The sequence below is a fragment of the Onychostoma macrolepis genome, chromosome 06, assembly GCF_012432095.1.
Source record: "Onychostoma macrolepis isolate SWU-2019 chromosome 06, ASM1243209v1, whole genome shotgun sequence".
Taxonomy (NCBI): domain Eukaryota; kingdom Metazoa; phylum Chordata; class Actinopteri; order Cypriniformes; family Cyprinidae; genus Onychostoma; species Onychostoma macrolepis.
Window position 1 is genome coordinate 33,530,080 of NC_081160.1, and position 27,539 is coordinate 33,557,618.

Below are 27,539 nucleotides of genomic sequence, written 5' to 3' on the forward strand. Positions count from 1 at the left end.
GTACACACACACACAAATAATACATAGATATAGATATATGTGTCCCTGCAGCACAGAAGCAGTCATAAGCAGCACAGCTATATTTGTAGCAATAGCCAACAATACATTGTATGGGTCAAAATTGTCTATTTTTCTTTTATGCCAAAAATCATTAGGATATTAAGTAAAGATCATGTTCCATGAAGATATTTAGTAAATTTCCTACCGTAAATATATCATTATGAAAATAAAATCTATGTTTTACGACTATGACTATGTTCTCTCCACGCAGTGTGTGACGTACAGCGTCATCACGCGCTCGCTGCATTCGGAAGTGACGCAGAATGAACGCGCACGCTCGTGTGTAATACAGCAGCACGTGTTTGTGTTTATGTGACTGTAAGAACGCTGATCGGAACCGGTCTAAAACTCGAGCGGCGCTGTGTCGGTCATGACGGGGGAACACGAGCGGTATCCGCCGCCGAGCTTCACCGCAGCAGCGGAGCCCTCGGCGGCGTCTCACTGGAGCGGATCCGCGCTGCAGAACAACCGCAAGTTCGAGGCGTCCCGAGACTGGAGCTGGACTCAACCGGCGCAGACCGGACCCTGGACCGGACACTACCAGCCGCAGCAGTACGCAGGTACACGAGCTCACGGTATTCTGAGAGCTGCCTTTAGCACATGCTTCTGTCATGTTTATCTGGACGGGTGCCACGGTTTAGGACTAAAGGATGGTCGCTGTCCTCAGGGTGTCATGTGCCCAGTTAACTAGTATCGTACACCTGGTTAACTGATCAGTTAGTATGCTCATGTGTTTAGTCCACTGTTGATATAGTTGTTATATGAAACAGTTCTGTAATCATTTCTTGGTTTGACCTCATGTCAGGTCATCTTCATCATTATCCTCATCCTCATGGCTGGCGGGGTTCAGCGCAGCATCACTGGGGTAGAAAGGTAAACGCAGACACTGATCTTCATCTGTCCGTTTCATTGTTTGATCTGCAGTCCTGTATGATGAGGTTTGATGCGTGTGTTTGAGCAGAACCAGCAGAAAGAGCCCGAGTTCAGTCATTTCTGTGACACGTGTGACCGAGGCTTCAAAACTCAAGACAAATATGACGAGCACATCTCGCAGCACGTGAAGGTGAGCCGCCGCAGCTGATTCCTATGAAGCTGTCCTCAGATCAGCGTCTCATCGGTGCTCTTCTGCTCGTTCTGTGTGTCTGCAGTGCTCTGTTGAAGACTGTCGCTTCACTGCACACGAGAAGCTGGTGAAGATCCACTGGAGAAACGTGAGTGTCCTCTTCTGAAGCAGGTCTCGACAACAATCAGAGCCGATCCTGGACTTCTGGGGGAGAACGATGACTGTCTGTGGGAATTAAAAATCCCAAAATGCTTCCCAAACCCTTAACATATTCCTTCAGAGCAGTTTCACTGTCAACAAACAACAGTGAGTTAAAAAAGTCAGTAATACAAAAAAAGGAAGAAAATGACGAACAATAGGCCAAATATAACAGAAATAAATATGCAAATAAAATAAACAATTCCGCCTATATTAGCCTACTACACAGAGATTGATTAACCCTTGTGCATCAATTAAAAAAAGTTACACATATGTGACCCTGCAGCACAAAACCAGCTATATTTGTAGCAATAGCCAACAATACATTGTATGGGTCAAAATTATCAATTTTTCTTTTATGCCAAAAATCATTATGATATTAAGATCATGTTCCATGAAGATATTTAGTAAATATATCAAAACTTCATTTTTGATTAGTAATATGCATTGCTAATAACTTCATTTGAACAACTTTAAAGGAGATTTTCTCAATATTTAATTTTTTTGCACCCTCAGATTCCAGATTTATAAATAGTTGCGCATCAGACAAATATTGTCCAACAAACCATACATCAATGGAAAGCTATTTATTCAACTTTCAGATGATGTATAAACTTCAATTTTGAAAAATTGACCCTTATGACTGGTTTTGTGATCCAGGGTCACATATGTTCATAGAGGACAAAAATGTCCATGTCTAAAAATTGTCATAAAGATTTGAAGCTTGGGAGCACAGACTTAAGTTTGGTCTCATTTTAAAAAAGACCCATGGCAGATTATTGTTGAAGTTGTAAAAGTTTTAAACGAAAAAAGTTATAGAGGTTTAAGTTTATGAAAATGATGTACGAGCAATTGTTTCATATAAAATACATATTTTATAAAACATGTTGAACACAAAAATCGCTAGAAAATCAAAGCCATAAATCTAAACAAGCTGTGTTCCAAATTTGCGGTTGATATCTCCAAAAATGAGCTTTTAGTAAGATATTGTTTGGGTGCGATACCAAACCTTTCCCGTTAGATTCCAGCAAAGCTCCGCTGGCAAACACAGTTTCGTGATTCGCAGTACAGTATAACTTCTCTCTCTCAAATATTACAGGTGCATAAACACAAAAACACACATTTTTCTTTTTAGGACGCACAAACTCTGAGATCCACACCAACACACCCACACAATCATAGCTGCATAATTTATCCAACTGCCTCTATAATACAGCAAAAGCAGAAAACAGGACAAATGTGAGTGTTTGCTTTATAGGCCAAACCTGAGAAAATGGGACCATCTGGTAAATATTTTAATTTTGAATCCTTGCAAACAGAATGAAAGCCTATTAACAAAGACTGCATCGTTTTATAGTTAAATGGTCCTGGGATTAAAAATAGCAGTTTTAATGGGTTTCAATGAGGACATTTTTGTCCTTAATGTCCTGAGAGGAACTATTTTTTGCACCAAGTGTAAAATAGATTTATTAAAGGAAATGTATTAAATTCCAATAAAAGGAGACTGTGTATGATAGTCACGTTACATGACTTGACTGATGTACCGTGCATTACAGGAGAGGAACATTCATGTTTTCATAACCACTGGCCAAAATCAAAAAATAAACTAAAATTAAATCATCTTTGAGAGCATGAGGGCCCCCTGGTGTTTCAGGGAGGATCGGCTCTGATAATAATGATAATGAGACGGAGACACAATCACTTTCAGAGCAACTTTACAGCCAATCAGAATCCGACGGAACACTAAACTGCAGTGTTTATAATAAACAGAACATCATCTGCTGGTGTGGACACTAATATAGTTCTCGTTATAGTTAGATGTTTAAAACCGAGCTGATTTTCTCCTTCAGAATCACGCTCCAGGAGCCAAGAGGATCAGACTGGACACCGCAGCGGACATCGCCAGATGGAGAGAGGAGCGACGCAAGTGAGAAAAACAGATTTCTAAATAACTATGAGAACATTTTAACTGAAGTTAAGTCGTTGCATTTATTTATACACTAGGGCTCTTTATGTTCTGTATTATTCAACAAAGACGAGCAATAAATCATTGTATAGTATGACCAACACAGTATTAGATTAAACATCGATGTTCTTTTCTGTAGGTCAGGCCTATATGTTATGATGAAATTAGGTGATGCATGAATTGATATGAATGACATTTTTATTTAACAACTACAATCACAGTATATTGACTGATTTGTTGAACTTCCAGCCTTGTAAGCATGTAATTAGCAATTAATTGTTTTTAGCAGTATTATATACCACTTTCCACAATACAGAGTGTTTCAAAGCTACTGAACAGGAAAATAACAGAAGGAAGTAGTGTTATTATTATATTCCTTCATATGTGCAGAAACTATCCGACGCTGAGAAACATAGAGAAGAAGCTGAAGCTGATGGAGATGAAGGAGCAGCGAGGAGACGTGCTGGAGACGGCTCAGTTCAGGTGCGTTTCTGATCAAATGCACTGCTTCGTGTTTTTACCCAAAAATGAAAATGTGCTCATCCTCAGTTCATCTGAGATCAGGTTTGTTGAAGTGTGTCGCTGCATCAGTGTCTCAGCAAAGTGAATGGGTGCCGTCAGAATGAGAGTCTGATAAAAACATCACAATAATCCACAGCACTCCAGTCCATCAGTTAACATCTGGAGTAGACAAAAGCTGAAACACATCCAGCATTAAGACGAGCACATTTTCAGCAGATTTCTGTTTCTGGGTGTTTCTCTGTGTTTTGTTTCTGAATGTGGAGTGAGTTTAAGCGTGATCTGTGTGCAGTCGCATCAGGAGCCGCGGTGGGGGACGTGGATCTGACCGCTGGAGGTCTGAGACGGATCTGAAGCGGCCGCATCAGGACAGAGATCCTCTCGCGGCTCTCGTCTGCAGTGACCCCGGTCAGTCTCCTCTCACTGCTGATGCTGATATGATGCAGAACTGCGTTTCATTCAGTCAAACAGACGTTGTTCGTGTTCTTTCAGAGTCTGATAAGGACGAGTCTGTTCAGCAGACACAGACTGGACTCACTGTCGCCCCCAAGAGCATGACCTCTGCCCTCGGGTCACTGATGTCCAGCTACGGGGACGATATGACCTCCAGTGAGAGCGAAGGAGACACAGACGGTACGAGTTTGGTCCTGATGATGAACAGGGCTCCGTGTCAACACTATTCTAATTATCAGAGTCAAAATATTCACTAAATATCCAGATACAGATTCTGAACTACAATACAGCATCATGTGATATATCATATGTTTTTATGCATTATGCAAAGAAAATTTTAGAATTTTTATTAAATATCAAATTGAAAGATTGTATATAATTGTTGTTTTTATCTATTTTTTTTATTTTGTTTGTGAGAAATATTGTTAAATTATATAATTCATTGAATTATTGTTATTCAGACTATTTTAAATCTTATTACTCTTGAGTTGTCCATAAATATAGTCTTATAGTCTGATGCTGATATGGTGTAAAATGATTTTAATCCACAAATAAAAAATATCGTAGCGACATACACTTGTCCAGAAATCCAGTAGGCAAATAACAAGGTGCGCAGATCCAAAATATACAATAATACAAATGATGGATCTTTCATCTTTGTAAAATGATTTTAAAAAATGCATTATTCAGTTTTAAAGGAATAATTTGCCCAAAATTTTTAAAAATGTGTTTTTATATTTTATATTGCTCTCTGTTCTTATGAAAGCACGCAGCATTATATTACTGATGTTTTACTCCGTCACAGACGCTCCAGTGCTGAGAGTCAGTCAGGCTTTAGAGGAGAATAAGACCCTCCTGGAAGCTCCTCCACTTCCTGTCCAGAGGATCCCAGCGCTGCATGAGGAGGAACACACACACACACCACAGCAATCCCATCATGCACCGGCCGGCAGAGGACGCGGTCGAGGGGCGAGAGGAGGACGAGGAGGGCGAGGCGGTAAACCTGCTGGGCCACAGAGACATCGAGCAACACTACTAGAGATGGTGAGTGAAAACACACACACACACACACCGTGACACGAGTCCCCATGAGTCTGTGTGTATTCAGGTTTAAGTCCCCACCTGAATAGAAAAACAAGTGCACACACACACACACTCTCTCTCTCTCTCTCTCACACTCATACTCTCACATGCATGCTCACTCATTCACTTACGAACGCATGCACTCTCTCACACACGCACGCACACACTCTCACACTCACTCACTTGCGCACACACACTCTCTCACACGCATGCTCACTCACACTCACTCATGCACGCACGCACACGCACTCTCACACACACACACACACGCTCACTCACTCACACTCACTCACTCACTCACTCGCATGCACACACACACACTCTCACACACACACACTCTCACACGCATGCTCACTCACTCACTCACACTCACTCACTCACTCACACTCACTCACTCGCACGCACGCACGCACGCACACACACACGCTCTCTCACACGCACGCATGCACACATACGCACACTCACACCTACACACACACCTGCGTCTGAGACACATTTACTCACAATCTCATGTTGACTTTCTTCTGTGGAACGAAAGCTGAGATATTTAGCAGTATGTTCACGCTGCTTTCGTACACAAAGTATTTGTGAGGTTATTTTTATCTGTGACAGAAATCAATACTTTTATTCATCAAGGCTGCATTAAATTGATCAAAAGTGTCAGTAAAGACATTTGTAATGTTACAAAAGATTTCTATTTTGAAAGTGCTGTTTTTATGAACTTTCTATTCATCTGTGAATCCTAAAAAAAAATGTATCACGGTTTCCACAAAAATACTGAACTGTTTTCAACATTGATAATAATCAGAAATGTTTCTCGAGCAGCAAATCAGCATATTAGAATGATTTCTGAAGATCATGTGACGCTGAAGACTGCAGTAATGATGCTGAAAATACAGCTGCGCATCACAGAAATAAATTACAGTTTAACACATATTCACAGAAAACAGCTGTTTTAAATTGTAATATTGTGAAATATTATTACTCAGTGTTATTCATCTGAATGCTGTTTGTTGTGCAGCTACTGGCTCCTGATATCCGTCACGAGAGGAACGTGGTTCTCCAGTGCGTCCGCTTCATCGTCCGCAGCGGGTTCTTCGGTCTGGCTGCTAAAGACTCTCGTGAGATCCGTGTGTCTGTGAACACAAGCGATGAGGATCCTCAGACAGACGGCCTGATCGAACAATCACAAGAGACACGCTCCGGGAGCGCTGGAGAGAAGGAGAGTGTGTTCCAGCAGCTGTTTGCTCAGCAGTTAGTGTGTGACGAGTCTGAGGAAACACTCTCCTGATGTGTGACGAGAATCAGATCAGATGAGCTGCAGGACCAGACTCTTCACGGTGGAGCCGACGGTTCACAGCGAGAGGAACATCTGAGAACCTCCGGCGATTCATAGAGACTTTATCCAGTGGAAGCAAAGACAATCAAACGGTTTATTTTTTTCACTTTTTTTATTTTTGTTTACTAATCATATGTTTGGTCTTTCAGAAGAAAAGACTCTAGTGCTGTCAAAAGATTCATCGCGATTCATCGCTTCCAAAATAAAAGTTTTTGTTTACATAATATGTGTGTGTACTGTGTATATTTATATATATATATATATATATATATATATATATATATATATATATATATATATATATATATATATATATATATATATATATATATATATATACATACACTCACATACAGAATATTTTTCTTAAATATATACATGCATGTGTTTGTATGTGTATATATTATAAACATACACAGCACGCATATATTATGTAAACACTTATTTTGGATGTGATTAATCGTTTGACTCGTAACTAATGAATGGATATGAATGAGTTTGATCTGTGTTCTGACTGTATTTCTCTCAGAGGCAGTAAATAAAGAGGTGTGTGTGAATCTGATTGATATGAGCTCCGTCTTCACCTGCAGCTGCTCATGTGTCACGTCCATCAAGGGTGGAGATGCTGACGTCTGTAATGTCAATGTTTAATGTTGGGAAGTTCTGCAGGTTCATCCTGTAACAAACACACCAAACAAACTCTAAACCTGCACAGTCCTGTCCATCAGCGAGGATCAGACCTTCATCAGCTCCTCGGGTCACGTGTGAAAAAAGTGCCTATTTATTATGCAATTAAATCAGTGTGAACTTTACTGGCTGTGGATATGGTCCCGTTTTTGTGTCATCATTCATGTTTATTATAATGTTCCATTTGTAAACATTAGTCGGTGAAAATGCTGAAAAGTGCTTCCTTACATTTATTCGTTTAGTGGATGCTTCTGTTCAAAGCAAATTGCAAATGAGGAATACAAACAATTCATCATAAAGAATCCAAAGCATTTATCAATTTCAGTTCACGTTAATTTCAACATTTACTAATATTTTATTAAAATCAAAAGCTGTATCTCTTGCTATTGTTTAATGGACCTGAGCTGACACGAAGTAGCAATGAATAGTTATTTTTATTATCTTACATGAACAAAAATAAATAAATACTGTAACACAGGTTGTTCATATTAATGTGTTATCTGAATGAATGAATACAGAAATCTTTATTTATCTTTTTCTGAAGAAAAAAATCTTTGTATTGTTTATATGTAAGAATAAGTCCTAGAAAACACAGTATTCGAGCATCAGTTTACCACATCGAACTATTTATGCCTAGTATAGCTGTTTAACCTTTTTTTTTTTTACCACAGTTTTACCCTGCAAAATATACAAAACACTTAATTAGTCCATGTAATATTGTAATATATATATATATATATACTGTATATATGTGTGTGTGTGTGTGTGAAGACTTCAGATGCAAAGGTTCAGTGATTTCACTTTAATGGCAACGAATAGGTTATTTGCATTGTTATTAAAGTGAAATAACTGAACATAACCACATTTTAGAAGAAAATTTCAGACGGCATTTAGAGGCTTTTGCATCCGAACTCTTCATATATAAATTGCTTTTAAAAATCTGTGATGTATTGTTACAGGTGCTCTACTTCAATATTATTACTTTAGTGTCACTGATAACAATTATTTACATCAAAACAATTATTTACACTGCAATATTTACTAAAAGGTTAATTAGTCCATGTAAAATATAACAACAATAAAATGTTTTTAAATGATGTTTATTTTATAATGTAAACTTTTTATATATTTTTTAGAATTGTTATATTTTTCACATATATAACAGTCGTGAATGACTGTCCATACTGTATCAGGATTCCCGGATCAGCGATGGGCGTGTCCTGCGCGCCGCGGCCCCGCCCCCTGCTGGCGTCACCACAGCTGCTAGCTCGTCGGTTAGCGTGCTAACAGCGTCCAGCAGTGATGAGACAGCGACGGGATGAGACAGCAAACCTGCGAATGAAGCCATTTCCCCTCCTCACGCAGGCCTGAGAGCAGAAGGCGGCGTGAAACGGATTTAACCGGCGACTCGAAGCGTCTGAGTCTCAATTCACTCAAATCAAGAGTTCGGAGGAGCGTCTGCAATTCTGAGGTGATGTCGACGGTCTGTTTATGTTCATTTATCAACCGGTAACTGACGCGTGTCGCTGACACAAACGCGTATATCTATCAGGACATAAAGTTAACGATATTCTGCTGATGGATTGAGTTCGCTGTCGGTTAACCAACCGGCGCGGTTACCGTGCTAACCGGGAGCTAGCCGACACTAGCCTGCGTTATTCATCATAAACACTCGCTGATCACTAGCAGCGCGGAGATCTGTCGGAGCAGCTGTCAAACTCTTTAAATGGGGACTACAAACGGTTTGATAACGACGTCACTGCACCGACTGTAGCGTGTTTATCAGCTCCAGCGCACCGTTTACCGACGACCGCCGTGATGGCGCATCCGCCGCCGGCCGGTTCGTCGTCCCCCGGGCCGCACAGCCTCGGTATCCCGACGGTGAAGAAGAAGAGCGGCTTCCAGATCACCAGCGTCCTGCCCGCGCAGGTGTCCTCCGCCAGCGCCAACAACAGCATCGCCGACGACACCGAGAGCTACGACGACATGGACGAGTCGCACACCGAGGACCTGTCGTCGTCAGATATGCTGGACGTGTCGGTTTCCCGAGCCACGGACACCGGCGTCCCCGAGCGGAGCTCGTCTGAGGAGACGCTGAATAGTTTACACGGCGGCGAGACGCCGGGAGTCACGTCGCCTAACGAGCCGGTGATGCACCAGGGGTACATGGTCAACGGTGTCCATCATCATCATCATCATCAACACAAGACCGGACGATCCGTGGCTCCTTCGGCGAATCCTTCAGTGATTCCTTCTACGATTCCTTCTACAATTCCTTCTACGATTCCTTCAACGATCCCCGCTGCTCCGCAGGCTCCGCAGGCTCCGGCCCCGAGCGGACGCTCCGTTCAAGCGGAGGCCGGCGGATCCGCGTCGAGCTCGGTTTCTGTCGCGACGGACTCCGCGGCTGGAGCTCCGATGCCGTTTGTATCCGCAATTCCGGCGACCACCGCGTCGCGCTTCAGGGTCGTGAAGCTGGACTCCAACTCGGAGCCGTTTCGGAAGGGACGCTGGACTTGTACGGAGTTTTACGAAAAAGACGCGCCACCTGGAGACGTCGCGTCCGTCGCATCCGTCGCTCACAGAGCGGTGGAGAGCGTCATTCAGTCCGAGCACGAGACCACGAGCGGCAGCTCCTCTGGAAGCACCATGAGCGGCGGCGGCGGCGGAGATGTCCAGCAGGTTTACGCTCAAGACGCAGGCGCTCACCTGATGCCTCAAGCCTCTGCCGCTCCGACGGAGAGCCCATCCGCTCCGCTTCGATCCTACAGCGTAGAGCCCCCGAGCAGCTACGCTCAGCTCCAACCTCTTCAGATTCCTCCGATTCCGAACGCAGTGTCGCCCAGAGCCACTCCAGTGTCCATCGGGATTCTGGGGCCCGTGTCTCCGAGGCCCCTGCAGATGGGCATCAACCCGGACCAACCTGGAGCGCAGCTGTCTTCATCCCGCAGCTCCAGCTCCGCTCAGAGCGACCTGCAGCCACTGAGGGCCCCGCTGCACCTGGCGGGCCCCGCGTACGTGACGGCCTCGCAGCTGGAAGATGCTCAGCGGCTCCTGCTGCAGCACCACACGCTGCTGTCGCTGGCTGCAGGAGGCAGGGCAGGCCTCGCAGGACCGACTGCGGCCGCTCTCGGACAGGACGGAGCTGCCAGTGCTTTTGCGGTCTCGAGTGGAGCAGATGAAGACAGGTAAGAGACAAACTCAGAAACCACTTGTTCGCTGACTCTGATTGTGTTCAATGTTATTTTAGGATAATTGAGATACCTTTATAGTTTCTATTAATATTTTGAAGTTTATTTCTTTTCATTTATTCATTTCATATTCATATTTATATATAATTTATTATATATTTTTTTTTAATAGAAATATTTCATTATTTTAGGTAAACTTGATGTATTTAAACTTAGTGTAAAAAAATAGATATTTAAAATGTATTTTTTAAATGTCTATATAATTTTATTAATATTTTTATTTTAGTACATTTAACTTCAAACAAATTTTAAAATAAAGTTAGAAAAAGTATATTTTTTTTAAATAAAAAAAGGTTTTATTTTAAATTTAATGTTTTTAATTATTTCAAGCAACAAAAATGTGGTAACACTTTATTTTAGGGTCTCTTAACTAGCTGCTTATTAGCATGCATATTACTAGAATATTAGCTATTTATTAGTAGTAATTAAGCACATATTAATGCCTTATTCTACATGACCTTATTCTACATCCCTAATCCTACCCAATACCTAAACTTAACAACTACTTTACTAACTATTAATAAGCAGCAAATTAGGAATTTATTGAGGGAAAAGTCGTAGTTAATAGTGAATAAGTGTTCCCTATCCTAAAGTGTTACCAAAAATGTTTTTATGCATCTGACCTCATTGAAGAGTGAATCTCATGTCCGGGACCTCATTTATCAACAGGTTCTATATATTGTCCTTATATTTACACACATTCCTACATATAAGTGCAAGTTGGTAGATCACACACTTTGTGTGAAACTGTGTGTAAGCAAGCACTCGTCACGCATGCATCGGTGCGTACGCACTGTTGTGAAATTAGGGCCCTTTTCATATTTCAACTCAAAATCAGAGAAAGTTGTAATATTTTGCCTTCCTGTTTTTAGGACCATTTTTGTATTGTGACGTTATTAACATGTCAGTAAACCCCAAATTATTGTAATGCAGATCTCTGATTCCGGAGTGAGACATTTTAATAGCATAATCTTTCTAGTGAGCTTTAGTGTGATTCTCCTGCAGTGGTTTGATGAAGAGTTTGTCCTTGAATGAGGCGCTCTGTTCTTCTCTTCAGGCTGTTCTGTTTGTGGTCAATGTCAGGTCAGTCTAGTGCCTCTAAATATATCCGCTCGTCTCCAGAGAACTCGTCCGTCGTTCCTCTTTCTTCATCTCTTTTAAAACTTTTCCCAGCAATCGGCCTGATCTCTGTCTGCTGGAGTGTGGTCAGTAGCTCTAGTGTGTTGGATTGACCGCGGTCTGACGCGTGGATCGGTCTGGTTGCCATGGTGACGCATCTGCAGTGACTCAGCAGAAGATGCTGTTGTGAGTGTGGTGCTGATGCTGCGGTGGCTGCGTGTCGTTACACTCATCACGTCCTGCAGGGCTTTAATGCAGTTGATGTGGATTGATTTGTGTTGATTTACGTCATTTTTATCAGCTCTGAATCGCCGCTGACCTGCGTGATGCGGCCTGTTTACCATCCACAGGGTTAAAGTTACCGAGTACATCATGAATTCTGCTTGATTTTTCTGTTTCTCTGATAGATCTGTATCTCTCAGGTGTTTAACAGGAGCATTAAATATAAATCACGTGGCATCTTTTATAATTTCAGTCATCTGTTCAGTGTTTTATGTGTTTGTTCTATTCTGTCAGGCTCAGTTTTTGTCAGTAGTTTCTCCTGTGCTCATATGTTTGCTACAGAGCTCCTCTTTTAGTCCTGACGAATCAGATTGATATGTCTGATATTTCCATAATATCACACATGATCACACATCCTCCTGCTTCATCAGTAACTGTATCTTCTGTGTGTCTGGTCAAGTGCTCACTGATTTTAATACTTGGCAGAGGTTTCATTCAGGAAGTTTTTTTCAAAAAGTAAGAAAGATGCTTTATTGTCATTGCATAAGGTACAACACATTTCAGACTGGCAGCTCTAAGAGAGCAAGAAACATCCGCATATATTTACACATTTGGTTACACTTTATTTTTACAGTGCAATTATACATTTAAGTACTGAGTATTATTAATTAACTGCATGTACTTACTATAGGGTTAGGATTAGGGTTATTGCATGTAATTATGCATTATTTTGTGCAAATTCTGTAGTAAGTATATGTAACGTAACAAGGACACCTCAAAATAAAGTATTACCACACATTAAAAACAAATACTATAGTAATATAGCGTATTGTTCTTTTTTTTTTTTTATTCTGTCGTAATTCTTTCATTCTAATTATTTACAATATTTTTTTCATGGATGTCTTTAAAAGCTCTCAACAAGAAACTGCAAAATTCATAGAAACTGTAAAAATTTCATTGCATTTGAAACCCTTCTTACCATGAAAATTAAAGCAACTGATTGTATGCATTTCAATTATTTTTTTTTTTACTTTGAGATTAACGTTTCAAATCAATCTTACATCTTTCTCGACTCATTGTTTGATCTGACTGACAAAAGTGAAAGCACAGTATTGGAATTAAAATAAAATCGCACAAAATGACTATTTTATGCCACATGCTGAATTAAGTGTGTATAGTGTAACGAGGCCCTGTGATGACAGTGGAGTGTTTGCGTGCTCCGTACCGATGTACAGTACAGTGTGTGCAGTACAGTACGGTACGGTGTGGGTTTGAATCACTGATGTGTGAATCCATCGCTGTGTCTCATGTATGTAATCAGTGCAGTGCTCAGCATCAGTCATGTGACTCACCTCCTTATTAATATTGAACATGAAACCTCAATCTGACTCTTTCTTATATGATGTTCTTGGTCTTAAATCATCTGTTGAATATTCAGTATTGTTCATTTACGTTTATTAATCTTGTAGAAGAGCAGCAGTGCAGATCACATTACAGAGGTAAAATAGTTTCCACTATTATGGAATGAAGTTCCATAGTAACAGTATTTCTGCTGGTTTTGTGGTTTTCTATGCATGAATCTTTTGGTTTTAGCTGATATTAGCCACTGTCTTGATCTTAGGAAGATAACTGTTTATCTCTGAGATTTGTGTTATGATAGAGACGGGTGTATTTTACTCTTCACTCTGGTTTTAATGAGATGATGAGTTGGCAGGTGTGTGATGGGTTTGATCCGAAGCAGCTGCAGTGCTGTGTTTGTCCTGCAGATGTCAGTGAATCTCCACTCGCAGCTGCGCTCTGTCGCATGCGTTACTGCAGCTCTGACTGCGCTCACGCTCATGTGACTGTAAATGTCACCCGCTGTGCCCTATTTCTGCTGCCCAGACGTCAGGTGTGTGTGTGTGTGTGTGTGTGTGTGTGTGTGTGTGTGTTTCATCAGTTTTAGTTTTATTCATCTCCTTTAGAGAGAAATTGAAATTGGATGAATCTCTCAAGAACATGTTCGGATCATATTTCTCTTTGCAGAAAAGGAATCCTACATTACAGTAATGAGAAACTGACAGAGATTTAAGTACGTGTAAAAATTAATAATAATGTCACACTGTGAGAAATTGTTATAGACCTCAAATCAAATCGTTCGTCCTCTCCTCTAGCTTACTTCCTAATGTAGTATAAGCTAATAAACCTGGCATTGTGTTACAAATATAGTTGTCTTTCTGACAAATTGCTTTTGTTGCATGTTTAAGTCACTTTGGATAAAAGCATCTACTAAATGCGTAAACGGGCTTCATTTTTAGAATGAGACTTTTCGTTCATCCAGTTACTCATCTTGAATCGGTATCAGCTGCATTACTGCACCTTTATTTACTATTTTTATTATTAATCTATACATTAGTCTTGGACTGTGTGTAAAATGAAGATGCTGTCTGACTGTCACACATCTGGTGTTCATTAGTGTTCTCTCGTTAGAGCTCATTAGTCTGTCTGTCAGAGGAAACCCATCAGAGCTGAACGTCTGTCTGGTTTCTGTGGGGTGTGTGTGTGTGTGTGTGTGTTGATCTGGATGTGCTCGCTCCCATCATAACTCTTATGTAAGAGCGCAGAGACCTCTAGCCAATCAGCATGCCTTAGCAACAGTTGCTATGTGCCCTGCATCAGAGTGATGAAATGTGAGAAACACACTCACGGATAGTGGAAAGTGGACAGATGACATGGATTTGTGTTTCTTCAGCATCAGTATTTTAGGTTAAATGTATTTGTATATGTGTGTGTTTTTGTACAGTTTTCAGCATTTTTTAATCATATTTTAAACCATTTAGTGGACGCTTTTGTCCAGAGTGACTCAGCAGTCCTGTAGGGAGACAAACGTTTGAAATCTTGAGATCTAAATGAGCTCATATGTGGATAGTAATTATGCATCAATGATGCAAGCAGTGATGATTCAGCTGTCACTGCAGCGCTCGTCTGTCAGCATTTCCTAGCGCAGGACACACACACACACACACACAGACAGAGCAGCTCATGTAGTTTTCCATCTGCCTTGGTGGAAAAGGGGTTCTTAGTGCCTCCTTGATGTTGCCATGGCAACCGTAGTCTGACATTGTGTGGATATTTTCATCTTCCTCACCGTGTTGCCATCTGTGATGTAACATCGAGACACACACTCACTAGGGGTGTGCAATATATATCATCTGCGATTCATATCTTAATTGTTGTTTTAACAATGTGTGATTTTGACTTTATCGTATTATATTTTCCAAAAATCAGAGGCAGCGGTTTTAATTTCACATTTAAAGTTTCTTTTTATTATTTAAATAATTTCAAATAACAGTATTCAACGTTTTATTTTTACTATATGAAAACATTATTCATGTTCTGCATTAAACCGTGTGTAAACGCATCTAAACACCTCTTCAGACGCAGCTTCTGTGTTTCCTCTGCATTGTGAAGATTGAAGTGATTTTATTTGTTTGGTAACAGCCCAAATGTTTTAATTGATTGATTAAATGTAAGAATTTGACTCAAAAAATGATGCATAATACATAAAGGCTTTATAAAGGTAAAAATGCCCATAAAAGGTAAAAATCAACTCACTCATTGGAAAATATTGATTTCTATCAGTATGAGCTGACTACACAGAATATGAAGAATATCAAAAACTTTAGGAGTCAGCTGTCCACGGCAGTCCTTAAGATACCAGCACAATAACACTCTCTAAAATATCATCTAATTATTGTTATCGATAAAATCCCAGAAAATATTGAGATCTTTTTTGTTGTTGTTGTTAATATCGCACACCCCTATTACTGATCCATATTTAGTATTCCAGCACTATTTCAAGTCAAGTCAAGTCACCTTTATTTATATAGCGCTTTTAACAATACAGATTGTGTCAAAGCACTTAACAGTATCAAATTAGAGGATAGTGTCAGTTAGGGTTGCGCGATAATGCCCATTGTCATATCGTCCTATTGTCAGCCTGTAAGATCGCCGATACACGATAGTATCGGGGGGAGGGGCAATTTTTTGCTTATTTATGTATTTGTTTGCTTATTTATAAGATCATTTATTTACTTATTAAAAAAATGTAGACTAATTTTATTTACACTTTTATTTAAATATTAACGTAATTATTAATTATCACGCGGAATGACACATGGGAAATGAGGACCGTCTATCATTCTGACAAGGAGGATGGAGTTGGTGGGAAAGAAAAATGCCACATCGCCTATTTGGCAATATTTCGGGTTTACACCAGATGAAAAAGGTGACCACACTGATGTCACGCAGGCAGTTTGCAGACTTTGCTCGAAGGTTGAAATCACGTCTTACTTACAAGAGGAAGTAATTGATGGTGATGACAAGCCACTGGACTGGTGGAAAGAAAATAGATGCCGTTTTCCTTTAATGGCAAACCTGGCAAAAAATACCTGTGTGTTACCGCGACTAGCACCCCTTCAGAGCGTGTGTTTAGCGCAGCCGGCAACATAAGTACTCCCTTCGCAGCCTACTCAAACCAGAAAAAGTTAACCAGCTTGTTTTTTTGGCAAAAAATCTGTAGACAGAAGCATTACTCTTGCATCGTAAACAGTCATATTGTTTTAAATCTGTAAGCAATGTAACTAAGATTGCATTGTTTTAGTTCTTGGTTATTTAATTTTTTTTTTTTTTGCTTTTTGTTTATTGAAACGTGTTTGGCTATTAGCGACAAGATAAACACTCTTTTATGTTAAATATGTTAAACAAGTTGGAGTTTGAAATAAACCTGCTTTTCATTTTCATAGCCGACTGATTATTGTGCATTTATTCTGAATACGCATCATACATTTGCGGCTTGCAAGGAATGCTTATGACGATTTCTAAAAGAGAATCACTCCTTTTTGAAAACGTATTACAAGCGACTTTAAAACTAAATTTCCTTCATTCACAAATTATGTCAAGCCTGCTTGTTATAAAGAGACATCATTTTGTACAGCTGTTATTTTAGCCATGTTTTAAAAACGGCAAAACCGCATGATTTTCGTTTTGTTTTAGTTGCATAAAGTGTAAACAACAACAAAAATAACATAACTACACAATAACAAAATGTTATATTATTACATAATTTTGTATATTAACACTGATAAATTTATGTATGATTTTTTTTATATATTCCTCTGCACATCGGTCTGGTGGGTGAAGGTTACGCGACGATGTCAGTGTGAAACTATGCAAGGGCCAATGAATTGTACTTTGATAATAATAATTGCCTAATAATAATAAAAACAAGAACTAGAAAATAAGCCATATTATCGTCATTTTATTAGCTATCGTCCATATGGATGACTATCGCCGATAGACGATAGTATCGTCTATCGGCACAACCCTAGTGTCAGTAATGTATAATGATAAGATTAAACACTCAATTTTCAGTTAAAGGCATTTCATTATTGAATTCAGAGATGTCATTGTCTAGCTCAGTTTAGTTTAAATAGTATCTGTGCAATCAAATTGGCGATAATCGCTAGAAATGAAGTGTCCCCAACTGAGCAAGCCAGAGGCGACAGCGGCAAGGAACCAAAACTCCTCTGAGACATAATGGAGAAAAAAACCTTGAGAGAAACCAGACTCAGTCGGGGGTCAGTTCTCCTCTGACCAGACGAAACCCGCAGTTCAAAAGTTTATATTTCTATTTTTTATTTTGTTGTAATTTCTAACAATAATAGTATTATGTAGTTAGGTATTTTATTATATTTTAGTTATTTAGTTATATTTGTTTTTAGTTTTATTGTATTGTAATCGAGGTCTTCACTGGGGATATATCTCTGGGGGTCATCTGGGTGTCCTGGTCTCCGCTGACGATCAGGGCTGTAGACATCATCTCTTGGTGCTGATCCACCATCTGACCGGATACGGACTGAGAAACAGACTAGGAAAGAAACAGACAAATATTAGCGTAGATGCCATTCTACTTGCGATGTAACGAGTACATCGTGTGTTATGGGGGTGTTCCCGGTTCCGGACCTAATTAATGCAGCCTAACAATCCTTTAACGGATTTGAATAATAGAAGCGTGTGTGTTATGTGTAAGCCAGGCTAAAGAGATGGGTCTTTAATCTAGATTTAAACTGACAGAGTGTGTCTGCCTCCCGAACAGTGTTAGGTAGACTGTTCCAGAGTTTGGGTGCTAAATAGGAATAGGATCTGCCGCCCGCAGTCGATTTTGATATTCTAGGTATTATCAAACGGCCGGAGTTTTGAGAACGCAGTGGACGTGGAGGACTATAATGCGATAAGAGCTCGCTCAAGTACTGAGGAGCTAAACCATTCAGGGCTTTATAAGTAATTAACAAGATTTTAAAATCTATCCGATGCTTGATAGGGAGCCAGTGCAGTGTTGACAGAACCGGGCTAATATGGTCATATTTCCTGGTTCTAGTAAGGACTCTAGCTGCTGCATTTTGGACCAACTGTAGTTTGTTGATCAAGCGTGCAGAACAACCACCCAATAAAGCATTACAATAGTCTAACCTTGAGGTCATAAACGCATGAATTAACATTTCTGCATTTGACGTTGAGAGCATTGGTCGCAATTTAGATATGCTTTTGAGATGAAAAATGCAGTTTTACAGATGCTAGAAACATGGCTTTCAAATGACAGATTGCTATCGAACAGCACACCTAGGTTCCTGACTGATGAAGAAGAATTGACAGAGCAGCCGTCAAGTGTTAGATAATGTTCTAGGTTATTACATGTGGGGTTTTAGGTCCGATAATTAACACCTCTGTTTTTTCAGAATTTAGCAGTAAAAATTACCGTCATCCAGTTTTTATATCGACTATGCATTCCGTTAGTTTCTCAATTTGGTATGTTTCACCGGGCCGCGAAGAAATATAGAGCTGAGTATCATCAGCATAACAGTGAAAGCTAACACCATGTCTCCTGATAATATCTCCCAAGGGTAACATGTAAAGCGTGAAAAGTAACGGGCCTAGTACTGAGCCTTGAGGAACTCCATACTGCACTTGTGATCGATATGATATCTCTTCATTCACTGCTACGAACTGATGGCGGTCAGATAAGTAAGATTTGAACCATGCTAAGGCACTTCCACTAATGCTAACAAAGTTTTCTAGTCAATTCAAAAGAATGTTGTGGTCGATAGTGTCGAACGCAGCGCTAAGATCCAGTAGAACTAATAAAGAGATACAACCACAATCAGATGATAGAAGCAGGTCATTTGTAACTCTAATGAGAGCAGTCTCAGTACTATGATACGATCTAAATCCTGACTGGAATTCCTCACAGATATCAGGAACTGGGGAACTGCATTGTTGAAAAAATATGTGGAGCAGAAACATCAGTTGGAGGAGTTTTGCTCTCTTCTACTGCATTATTTTCTCTCAGAGTGGATGTTGTAGTAGATTATTTATGAAGTGCGGGGTTTCATTGCTGCTGGGATTGTCAAATGTAGGTTGCACACACATCACACGCATTTACACACACATGTTTGTTTTTGTGAAAAGTGGGGACATCCCATAGGCGTAATGGTTTTTATACTGTACTTACTGTATGTGCTATTGCCCTACACCAACCCTACACCTAAACCTACTAGATCCCTGCATCTCGGCCCGGGCCCGACGGGCCCCGACTTTTTTACATCCCTAGGGCCGGGCTTGGGGCCAATTTTCACGTCATAGTTCAGACGAGGGCCGGGCCTCGGGCCTGTTTTAGTTTTCTCCTTATTTTTATATTTTAGACATCCATCAATGTCTAAGCAAAGTGCTTAGAAAAGCGCTATATAAATGTAAGGAATTATTATTATTATTATTATCAATTAGTGATGAAAAAAAATTTGCTGCGCTGGTGGAAACAACACGAGACCGTGCCGGGACTGTGAAGAGCGGCTCGACGGTGTTTAGTGTCCAGCAGCAGCGATCGCACCGTCAGCGCAGCTGTTCTGCTTTCAAATACACGCAATAAAGCTTGCCGTAAAGCCCCAGCAAAAGTAATTACCATGAATGTGTCCGGGGGAAATAGTAAGGAGATATTTGAATTACTTACTAATAAACTAGTGTTTTCTGTGTCAGTGTTGCATCAGTGTGGATTCATCTCCTCATTAGAAGCGCCTAGAGAGAAGTGCATCTTCACGGATTAATAATGAATGAGTTTTTGTTTTCGATTTGATTTATTTCGTTAAGTAGTAATTTAAAGTTTTCTATAGATATATATTTATCATGTCTGTGAGGCATGTATTCGCTGACTTTCGGTTCATTTTTGTGAAGCGCTCTGTTCAAGACGAGACGGCAGAAAGCGTATCGTTTTCTTAAAAGCACGACGTTTTGTTGATACTGTGAGAGCACACAAATAAAAGTAGACCCTTTACAGTTCCGAATGATGTATTACTCTTATCTTTATGAGCAAAAATTACGGCCTATTTTAAGTTGTTTCCATTGAAAAAAAAAAAAAAATGCAATTGATTGCGCTGGTGCCTCCATGTCCTGCGCTGCTGCTCTCCGCACAAACTACTGGATGCAGCATTTATCTAGGTTTAACGTTTAAACATTTTATATGCTTGAACTGTTTTATTATATCTATAGATTTTATTTTAGGCAAGTCGTGATGATTTGAGAAGGCTAAATCGATCAAACATGCTATGATCAGCCTGCTGGTCTGCCGCTGGCTGCTTGGTCGTTACTTTAAGAAAGAAATAACTTGTTTAACGAACAAAAAATGCTCCAAACATTTTTTCCAAATTAACTTAATAAAAAAAAAAAAATGTGAAAAAAACGAAATATAACCACTTTGCCATTACATACAAAACTGAACTATTTTAATAGCTGAAACATGAGACGTTTTAGGAGAAGGGGGGGAAAAAAAGACGGGCTCGGGTCGGACTCGGGCCGGTAATTCTGATAAGCTGATAAATTTGAGGCCCGTGCAGGGCTCTAAAACCTACCCCTTACAGGAGACTGTGCATTTCAACTTTCCCCAAAAAAACCTCATTCTGAGTGATTTATAAGCGTTTTGAAAAGTGGGGACATGGGTCAATGTCCTGAGATGCCACCTTCACCTTGTAATACCTGCCATACCCTCGTCATTATACACATCTATGTCCTGACTTTTCACAAAAGCACATACACACACACACACACACACACACACACACAGACAGTAGTGCAGTAGGTCAGATTGACTGCTGTCCCTCCTCCTCTGGCTCCTCCTCCCACTGGATGATTGACAGCTGTGGTTTGTGTTGATGAGGTGTCGTGTAAATCTGCGCTGTGATTGGTGGATGCTGTGGAAAATCTGTGTGCGTCTACATGCACATTTCACTCAGAAATTGAAAGTAAATTTCACAAATTATTGCAAAGAAATAAAATACTTATTTTCCCACAATTTATGATTTAATGCAACAATGTTTTCTGTAGAAGTTATATCAGCATCACAAATTGAGTGAGAAGTTTAATGAACTCAAGCTGATCATCTGAGATCATCCAACATCCAAATCTTGAGCTTCAGTAAAGAGTCACATGATCAGTTACACACATTTGATTAGTCACAAAGAAGCAGTGCAGAATCTGAAGCCTGATTTTCAGTGGCTCTGAGATTCACATTCATCATTTATACTGATTTTGACCTGTTTACGGTTTTGTCTCTCTAACTTGCATGAATTTCCCCTTGGGATTAATAAAGTATATGTCTGTCTATCTATCTATCTCTCATGTTCAGATTGTAACAGTGTGTGTGTGTGTGTGTGTGTGTGCTGTAGATGGATTTGTTGAATTGTTATTCAGCATCTGTCTCGTTCTGATGTAGATGTTCTCGGGCTGCGTGTTTCTCTGTTCATGTGTGCACATGTCCTCTGTTAGCATGTCTTTGTCCTGTATCTGGACGTCGGGCTCATGCTGTGTGTGGTGTACCAGACGCTGATGAGACGAGCAGCATGTGAGAGCGCAGAACACATTTATATGGTGTGTGTCCGAACTGCGGCTCCTGATTGGCTGGTTCTTCTGATCTGCACTGTTTGTGTAACAGTGGTGGGTCATGTGACTCCAGTGACGTCACTGCTTCAGCGTCTCTGTGTGATTGAGCACTGAAGGAGCGTCGCGTGTGTGTGTGTGTGTGTGTGTGTGTGACGGCTCAGTGTTGGAGGTGTGAGGGCGTTTGATTGATACCTGCATGAGAGACGGAGCTGCTGGAGCCGGAGAAGATGCCGCTGCGCTTGCTGTTCTGGGAACTGGAGCACCGCAGGTAAACACGTGTGTGATGGGCTGATGGGAACTGGGTCAGACTGATCAACACATGATTAATGACTGTCATGATTGTCAACAGAGCTTCAGCTGGGGTGACACATAATCGGTTATATCAGCTTTTTTTTATGTTTGTGATAACCTTTTTCTTTTTGTATTCTGACGTTTACTTTATCAAAATCGGTCAAGATTTGACACGAGAAGCAGCAGCTGAAGCTGGACGCTTGTATAATTCCACTAAAAGAGCTTTTACTGATAAAAAGGACCTGCAGTGAGTGTGTATAGTGAATGTGAAATATCATCTGAAAACACACATTGTTGTGTGACAAACAGCATCTTGAGCTTCAGTAAAGATGATCAGTGACACATTTACACACATTTGATTAGTCACGTAGAAACAGTGCGGAATCTGAAGCGTTTGTATGTTTTGTGTTGATAATTATCTCATCATGTCTGATGGTTTTGTTTGTTCAAACCAGGTAATAATGAGGAGTTAGTGGTGTTTTGCGTTCTGAAATCTCGAGGTGACTCGCTCTGGTGCGGTGAGGTTTGTTCAGAGCTGATGTGTTTTTAGAGAGTCTTGTTTCTGCTCCCCGTCTCTGTGTTCAGTGGAGTAGCGGTTATATAAAGCATTAGTACGGCCTCATACATCTTTCAGTGTGTATGGAAAGAAAAATGTGTTGAACAGCCTGAAGTTCTGAGTCAAAGCTGGATATTTGAACAAGCCCTTAATGAACTTGACATGCATTCATTTCATCAGAGCTGTTATAATTTCATTGAAAGTTTGAGTATCATTCATTCATTCATTCATATGTGTGTTTGTGTAAATGTATGTATAATAGTATAGAGATAGATGTCGTTTTTTTTTTTTTTTTTTTAACATTAGAAAAGCATTGATTAGGTTTGATTGACAAGGGAGTGTGATTATTTACAGGGAGTGTGATATATTCTTTATTTATATCATATATTTATATATATATAATATGTGTGTGTGTGTGTGTGTGTGTATATACGTATATGACATATATAAATGTAAATGTGACCTAGAATCGAGTCTGTGCTTTATCTATCAACGGTGGTTCTGCTCTTTCACCGCTTACATAAACATCATTTGTTGCTTAATGATTTTTTTTTTCTCTTATTTTTGTAAAGTCTGTGGCCTCTTTCTTTATAATACTAATATGTTTGAGTTATTATGGGTGTTGTTCTGTTGCATGTTTCCTGTGGACCTATTGTTGTTGTTATTATTATTATTATTATAGTTTAGTTTTATTTAAAATTTGACAAGGCAGGTTATTGCAGCACAAAAAAAAAGAACAGTTACTTTTTTTCTTTTCTTTTTTTTAGCAGCACAACCTGAAATGCTTCAAATATAATATAAATAAATAGTATAATAAGTTTTTTCTTTTTTGAACAGTGAATTTCCTTTGGAACGCGTTCATATTTTGATAAACGAGCAGCGACTGTGTTTGCAAACAGGGAAATAAGCGCGCTCCCGTGTCGGCTCTGTTCGGCTCTGTTCGTGAGCAGCCGCAGAAGGCGGGGGCGGGGCTCGGCATAGATTAGTCAAATACCCCGCGCTCTCAGCCAATGACGCGCCGCCGTGCGCTCAGCCCTGTTTTATTATGCTAATGACGCAGCGGCTGCGGATGTCCCGCACTGTAAATCTCATTCCGAGCGCCTTTGTGTGGGAATCATCGGGAGAAATCACGCACAGGACCGAGAATGTGACGCTTCTGCATCGGTTTGTGTGATTCGGAGCGCTTGATGGCGGAATAGAATGAATTCTCCGTGTTACCCGCTGGCGATGGATGTCGGTGTTTGTCAGCTGAGGAGTTTTTCCATCTCGTTTCTGTCGTCGGTCCTGGGCGCTGAGAGTCTAGATAACAGGTGAATATTACCTTCATTCGAGAGAGAGATCGATGATGATGATGATGATGATGATATCGCGATGCTGCTGTGAATCTGATTGTGTGTAATTACGCGAATGTGATGTAATGTCCATCTGAAGGCTCCTGACCGCAGAAGCGTCGCGTTATTCCGGTTCTCCTGCTGTGTTTATGCACATCTTATGCAACATCATCCCAATAAATGAATAAATGAATGAATGAACTGACCGGGTGTTTTCCGTCTTTCCCACAGTTCCTCCGGAGCCAGTGTTGTGGCCATAGACAACAAGATCGAGCAAGCCATGGTGAGTGAGTCTGAGCTGCTCTTCATCATGATGATGATGATGATGATTATATGTGACCCTGGAGCACAAAAGCAGTCATAAGCACCAACAATACATTGTATGGATCAAAATTATCCATTTTCCTTTATGCCAAAAAAATCATTAGAATATTAAGATCATGTTCCATGAAGATATTTAGTAAATTTCCTACCGTAAATATATCAAAACTTCATTTCTGATTAGTAATATGCATTGCTAAGAACTTAATTTGAACAACTTTAAAGGGGATTTTCTCAATATTTAGATTTTTTTTGCTCCCTCAGATTCCAGATTTGCCAAATATTGTCCGATCCTAACAAACCATACATCAATGGAAAGATTATATATTCAGCTTTCAGATGAATCTCAATCACAAAATTGACCCTTATGACTGGTTTTGTGGTCATATTTTGCTTCACATCATCTTTACATAACCAGCCATCACACAAAGACTTCTGCCAGGAAGCCCAATAAACCGGTTTAATGTCATTAATAATGCAGTCATGGATATACATAATATAAAAATGTAGAACAGCCAGGCTACGGTTCATTTAACACAGTTAGTTCTCCTCCACAGCTGCTCGCTATGTGAAATAATTGGGTTATTGTTTGTGAGAAAGGTGCTGTGGATGTGATTGGTAATGTGATGAGAGTTTTTGTTGAAATGCGCCGGCGGTGTGTGTGTGTGTGTGTGTGTGGATCCGGCTCTATTTGGAGCCTGTGCTTGTTGCTAGGCAAACGCTGACACAGATGCCCTGAATAACCCAGCAGCTCCACCCTCTGGATGAAGAACATTCTGTTCCTCTGCGGCCCGGAGGACCAGCAGCCGAATCCTGATCGCTGATGGCTTTAACTCTGGAGCATCTCACTCTCGACTCTAGAATCCCTGCTGTTCTCACGCTCGTTATTAAACCCTGATGGGACTCTGGAAGGAATACACGTGTTTCTAGTTGTTCTGATGCTCTAGAATACTTCATTAGAAACTGCTCCCTGAGTGTGAGCGGAAATAACCCTCATCACAAATGACTGAAAACATGAGGCGTGATATTATTAATAACTAAAACAAAAATCATACAAATATAACCATTACTTAAAACAAATAAACGTTAACTGAAGTATAAAAAACAGTTGCCAAGGCAACGTTTTCGATTAAAGCTAAATAACCTAAAACAAATAAGAATTATATAGACATTTTAAAATAAGACAAACACACAGCATAATTATTAAAAAAGAAACTAAAATTTAAGCAAAAATATAAAAATAATTTAAGAATTTTAAATATTAAAAAGTATGAGTATATGAAGATTCTACAATAATACTGACGTGCAAATTAATCTAATAAAAGAATGATTTAAGCTACAACTAAATTTAAAGTAAAACCTGAAAATATAAAAACTATAATAGTGTATTAATGATAATAAAATAACAGCGACGTGAGAATGTTTGGTTCCACTTTATTTTAAGGTGTCTTTGTTACAGTGTAATTATATATTTAAGTACTGAGTAATATGAATTAACTACTTGGTTAGGATTAGGGTTTGGTCTAGTGTTGTAATTATGCATCATTTATTGTTATTAAAATAGTAAGTACATGATGTAACGTGTAACAAGGACACCTTAAAATAAAGTGATTTTGTAGCTTCTTCAGACTTTTTCTGCCAGAAACGCTGTGGATTTGATCGTTCTGTTGCTCGAATACACTGGTGGACAAACGTTTGGAATTATTTCAATTTTTGTGTGTTTGCAACATTGATGATAATCAGAAATGTTTCTTCTTTTCTGCTTAAATTTATGTAATGTATATGGAATAATGCTTGTTTTTTTTTTTTTTTAAGAAATTGATACTTTTATTCATCAAGGATGCATTAAATTGCTCAAATGTGTCAGTAAAGACATTTATAATGTTAGAAAAGATTTCTATTTCAAATAAATGCTGTTCTTTTGAACTTTCTATTCATCTGTGAATCCTGAAAAATAAAATGCATCAGTTTCTTAAAAAAAAAAAAAAATTGTGCAGCATATCTGATTGATAATAATCAGAAATGTTTCTCGAGCAGCAAATCAGCATATTAGAATGATTTCTGAAGATCATGTGACACTGAAGACTGCAGTAATGATGCTGAACATTCACAGAAATAAATTAGGGTTTAATGGATATTCACATAGAAAACGGCTGTTTTAAACATTCAGCTTCATTGTCTCAAGCTGTTGTATCTCGTCGTAATGTCTGGTTGTGTTTGCGCAGGACCTGGTGAAGAGTCACCTGATGTACGCGGTGCGTGAGGAGGTGGAGGTTCTGAAGGAGCAGATCAAGGAGCTGATGGAGAGGAACTCTCAGCTGGAGCAGGAGAACACGCTGCTGAAGAACCTGGCCAGTCCAGAGCAGCTGGCGCAGTTCCAGGCCGAGGTCCAGACCGGGTCGCCCACCGCAGGGGCCCCGAACCCGGGCCCCGGACCCACCGCCTGACTACCTCTCCTGACCATACTGTGAACAGACTCCACAATCAACACGGCTCGGACGCTGCTTCTCAGACAATCTGGACTGAGCCGGACCGGACAGTATTAGCCGCCACTCAGCTTGTGTTTTTACCATGTTTCCAGTCGCTCTGTTGGTTTTATTGGTTGGCTTTTAGTTTTGTTCCTCTAGCTGTATTGAATTCATAAGGAGCACTTTGTCATCGACATGTGAATAAGACCAAACGAGCACCGCCGTGAGGACGAGCGTGACCGCTGACCCCTTGACCTCTGTGTCATGTGTATAAAAAAACAAAACAAAAAAAAAACAGTGGACTGTGAATCCGCTTTCAGGATGGATTTTCTGTGAGCTCGTGAACGAGGTCTGCTCTCGTTAAGTTATTTGCCTTACGGTCCATGGCTCTGGTCACACTCTGGTCAGTCTGACCTGTGACCTCACAGTATGTGCATGTTTCCTTCAAAACAATGTGACGTCATGCAGCTGCACTAAACTGTTGCACATAGACTTTAATAAATGACGAGGAAATGAAAGCCGGTGTCCTGCTGCGTTTCTTCACATGGAGAGAGGAAGACGGGTAGACTAGTAGCTGTAGGCTGGTTAGTGGTGTTAACATGTTACTCGCTGTACTCCTGACCGACCTTAAGGTCAGACACTGCAA

At 40.1% G+C, this 27,539-nt stretch overlaps 2 protein-coding genes across 3 annotated transcripts; both read left to right on the plus strand.

Moving 5' to 3' along the window:
• The first annotated feature begins 264 nt into the window (after positions 1-264).
• nufip1 (nuclear FMR1 interacting protein 1) lies at positions 265-6,955 on the plus strand. The gene is made up of 10 exons (XM_058779427.1): positions 265-620; positions 866-933; positions 1,022-1,123; positions 1,209-1,271; positions 3,172-3,248; positions 3,678-3,770; positions 4,099-4,214; positions 4,299-4,439; positions 5,065-5,303; positions 6,364-6,955. The coding sequence occupies exons 1-10, from the start codon at positions 431-433 to the stop codon at positions 6,631-6,633; spliced, it is 1,359 nt and encodes a 452-aa protein (XP_058635410.1). The 5' UTR covers positions 265-430; the 3' UTR covers positions 6,634-6,955.
• Positions 6,956-8,609: 1,654 nt separating this feature from the next.
• On the plus strand, positions 8,610-27,411 carry zgc:65895 (uncharacterized protein LOC393546 homolog). 2 transcript variants are annotated; one of them, XM_058779081.1, is made up of 3 exons: positions 8,610-10,556; positions 24,336-24,387; positions 26,651-27,411. In XM_058779081.1, the coding sequence occupies exons 1-3, from the start codon at positions 9,187-9,189 to the stop codon at positions 26,870-26,872; spliced, it is 1,644 nt and encodes a 547-aa protein (XP_058635064.1). In that variant the 5' UTR covers positions 8,610-9,186; the 3' UTR covers positions 26,873-27,411. The 2 variants fall into 2 exon arrangements, with proteins under 2 accessions (XP_058635064.1, XP_058635065.1); XM_058779082.1 differs by lacking the exon at positions 8,610-10,556 and adding an exon at positions 23,713-24,083.
• The last annotated feature ends 128 nt before the right edge of the window (positions 27,412-27,539 follow it).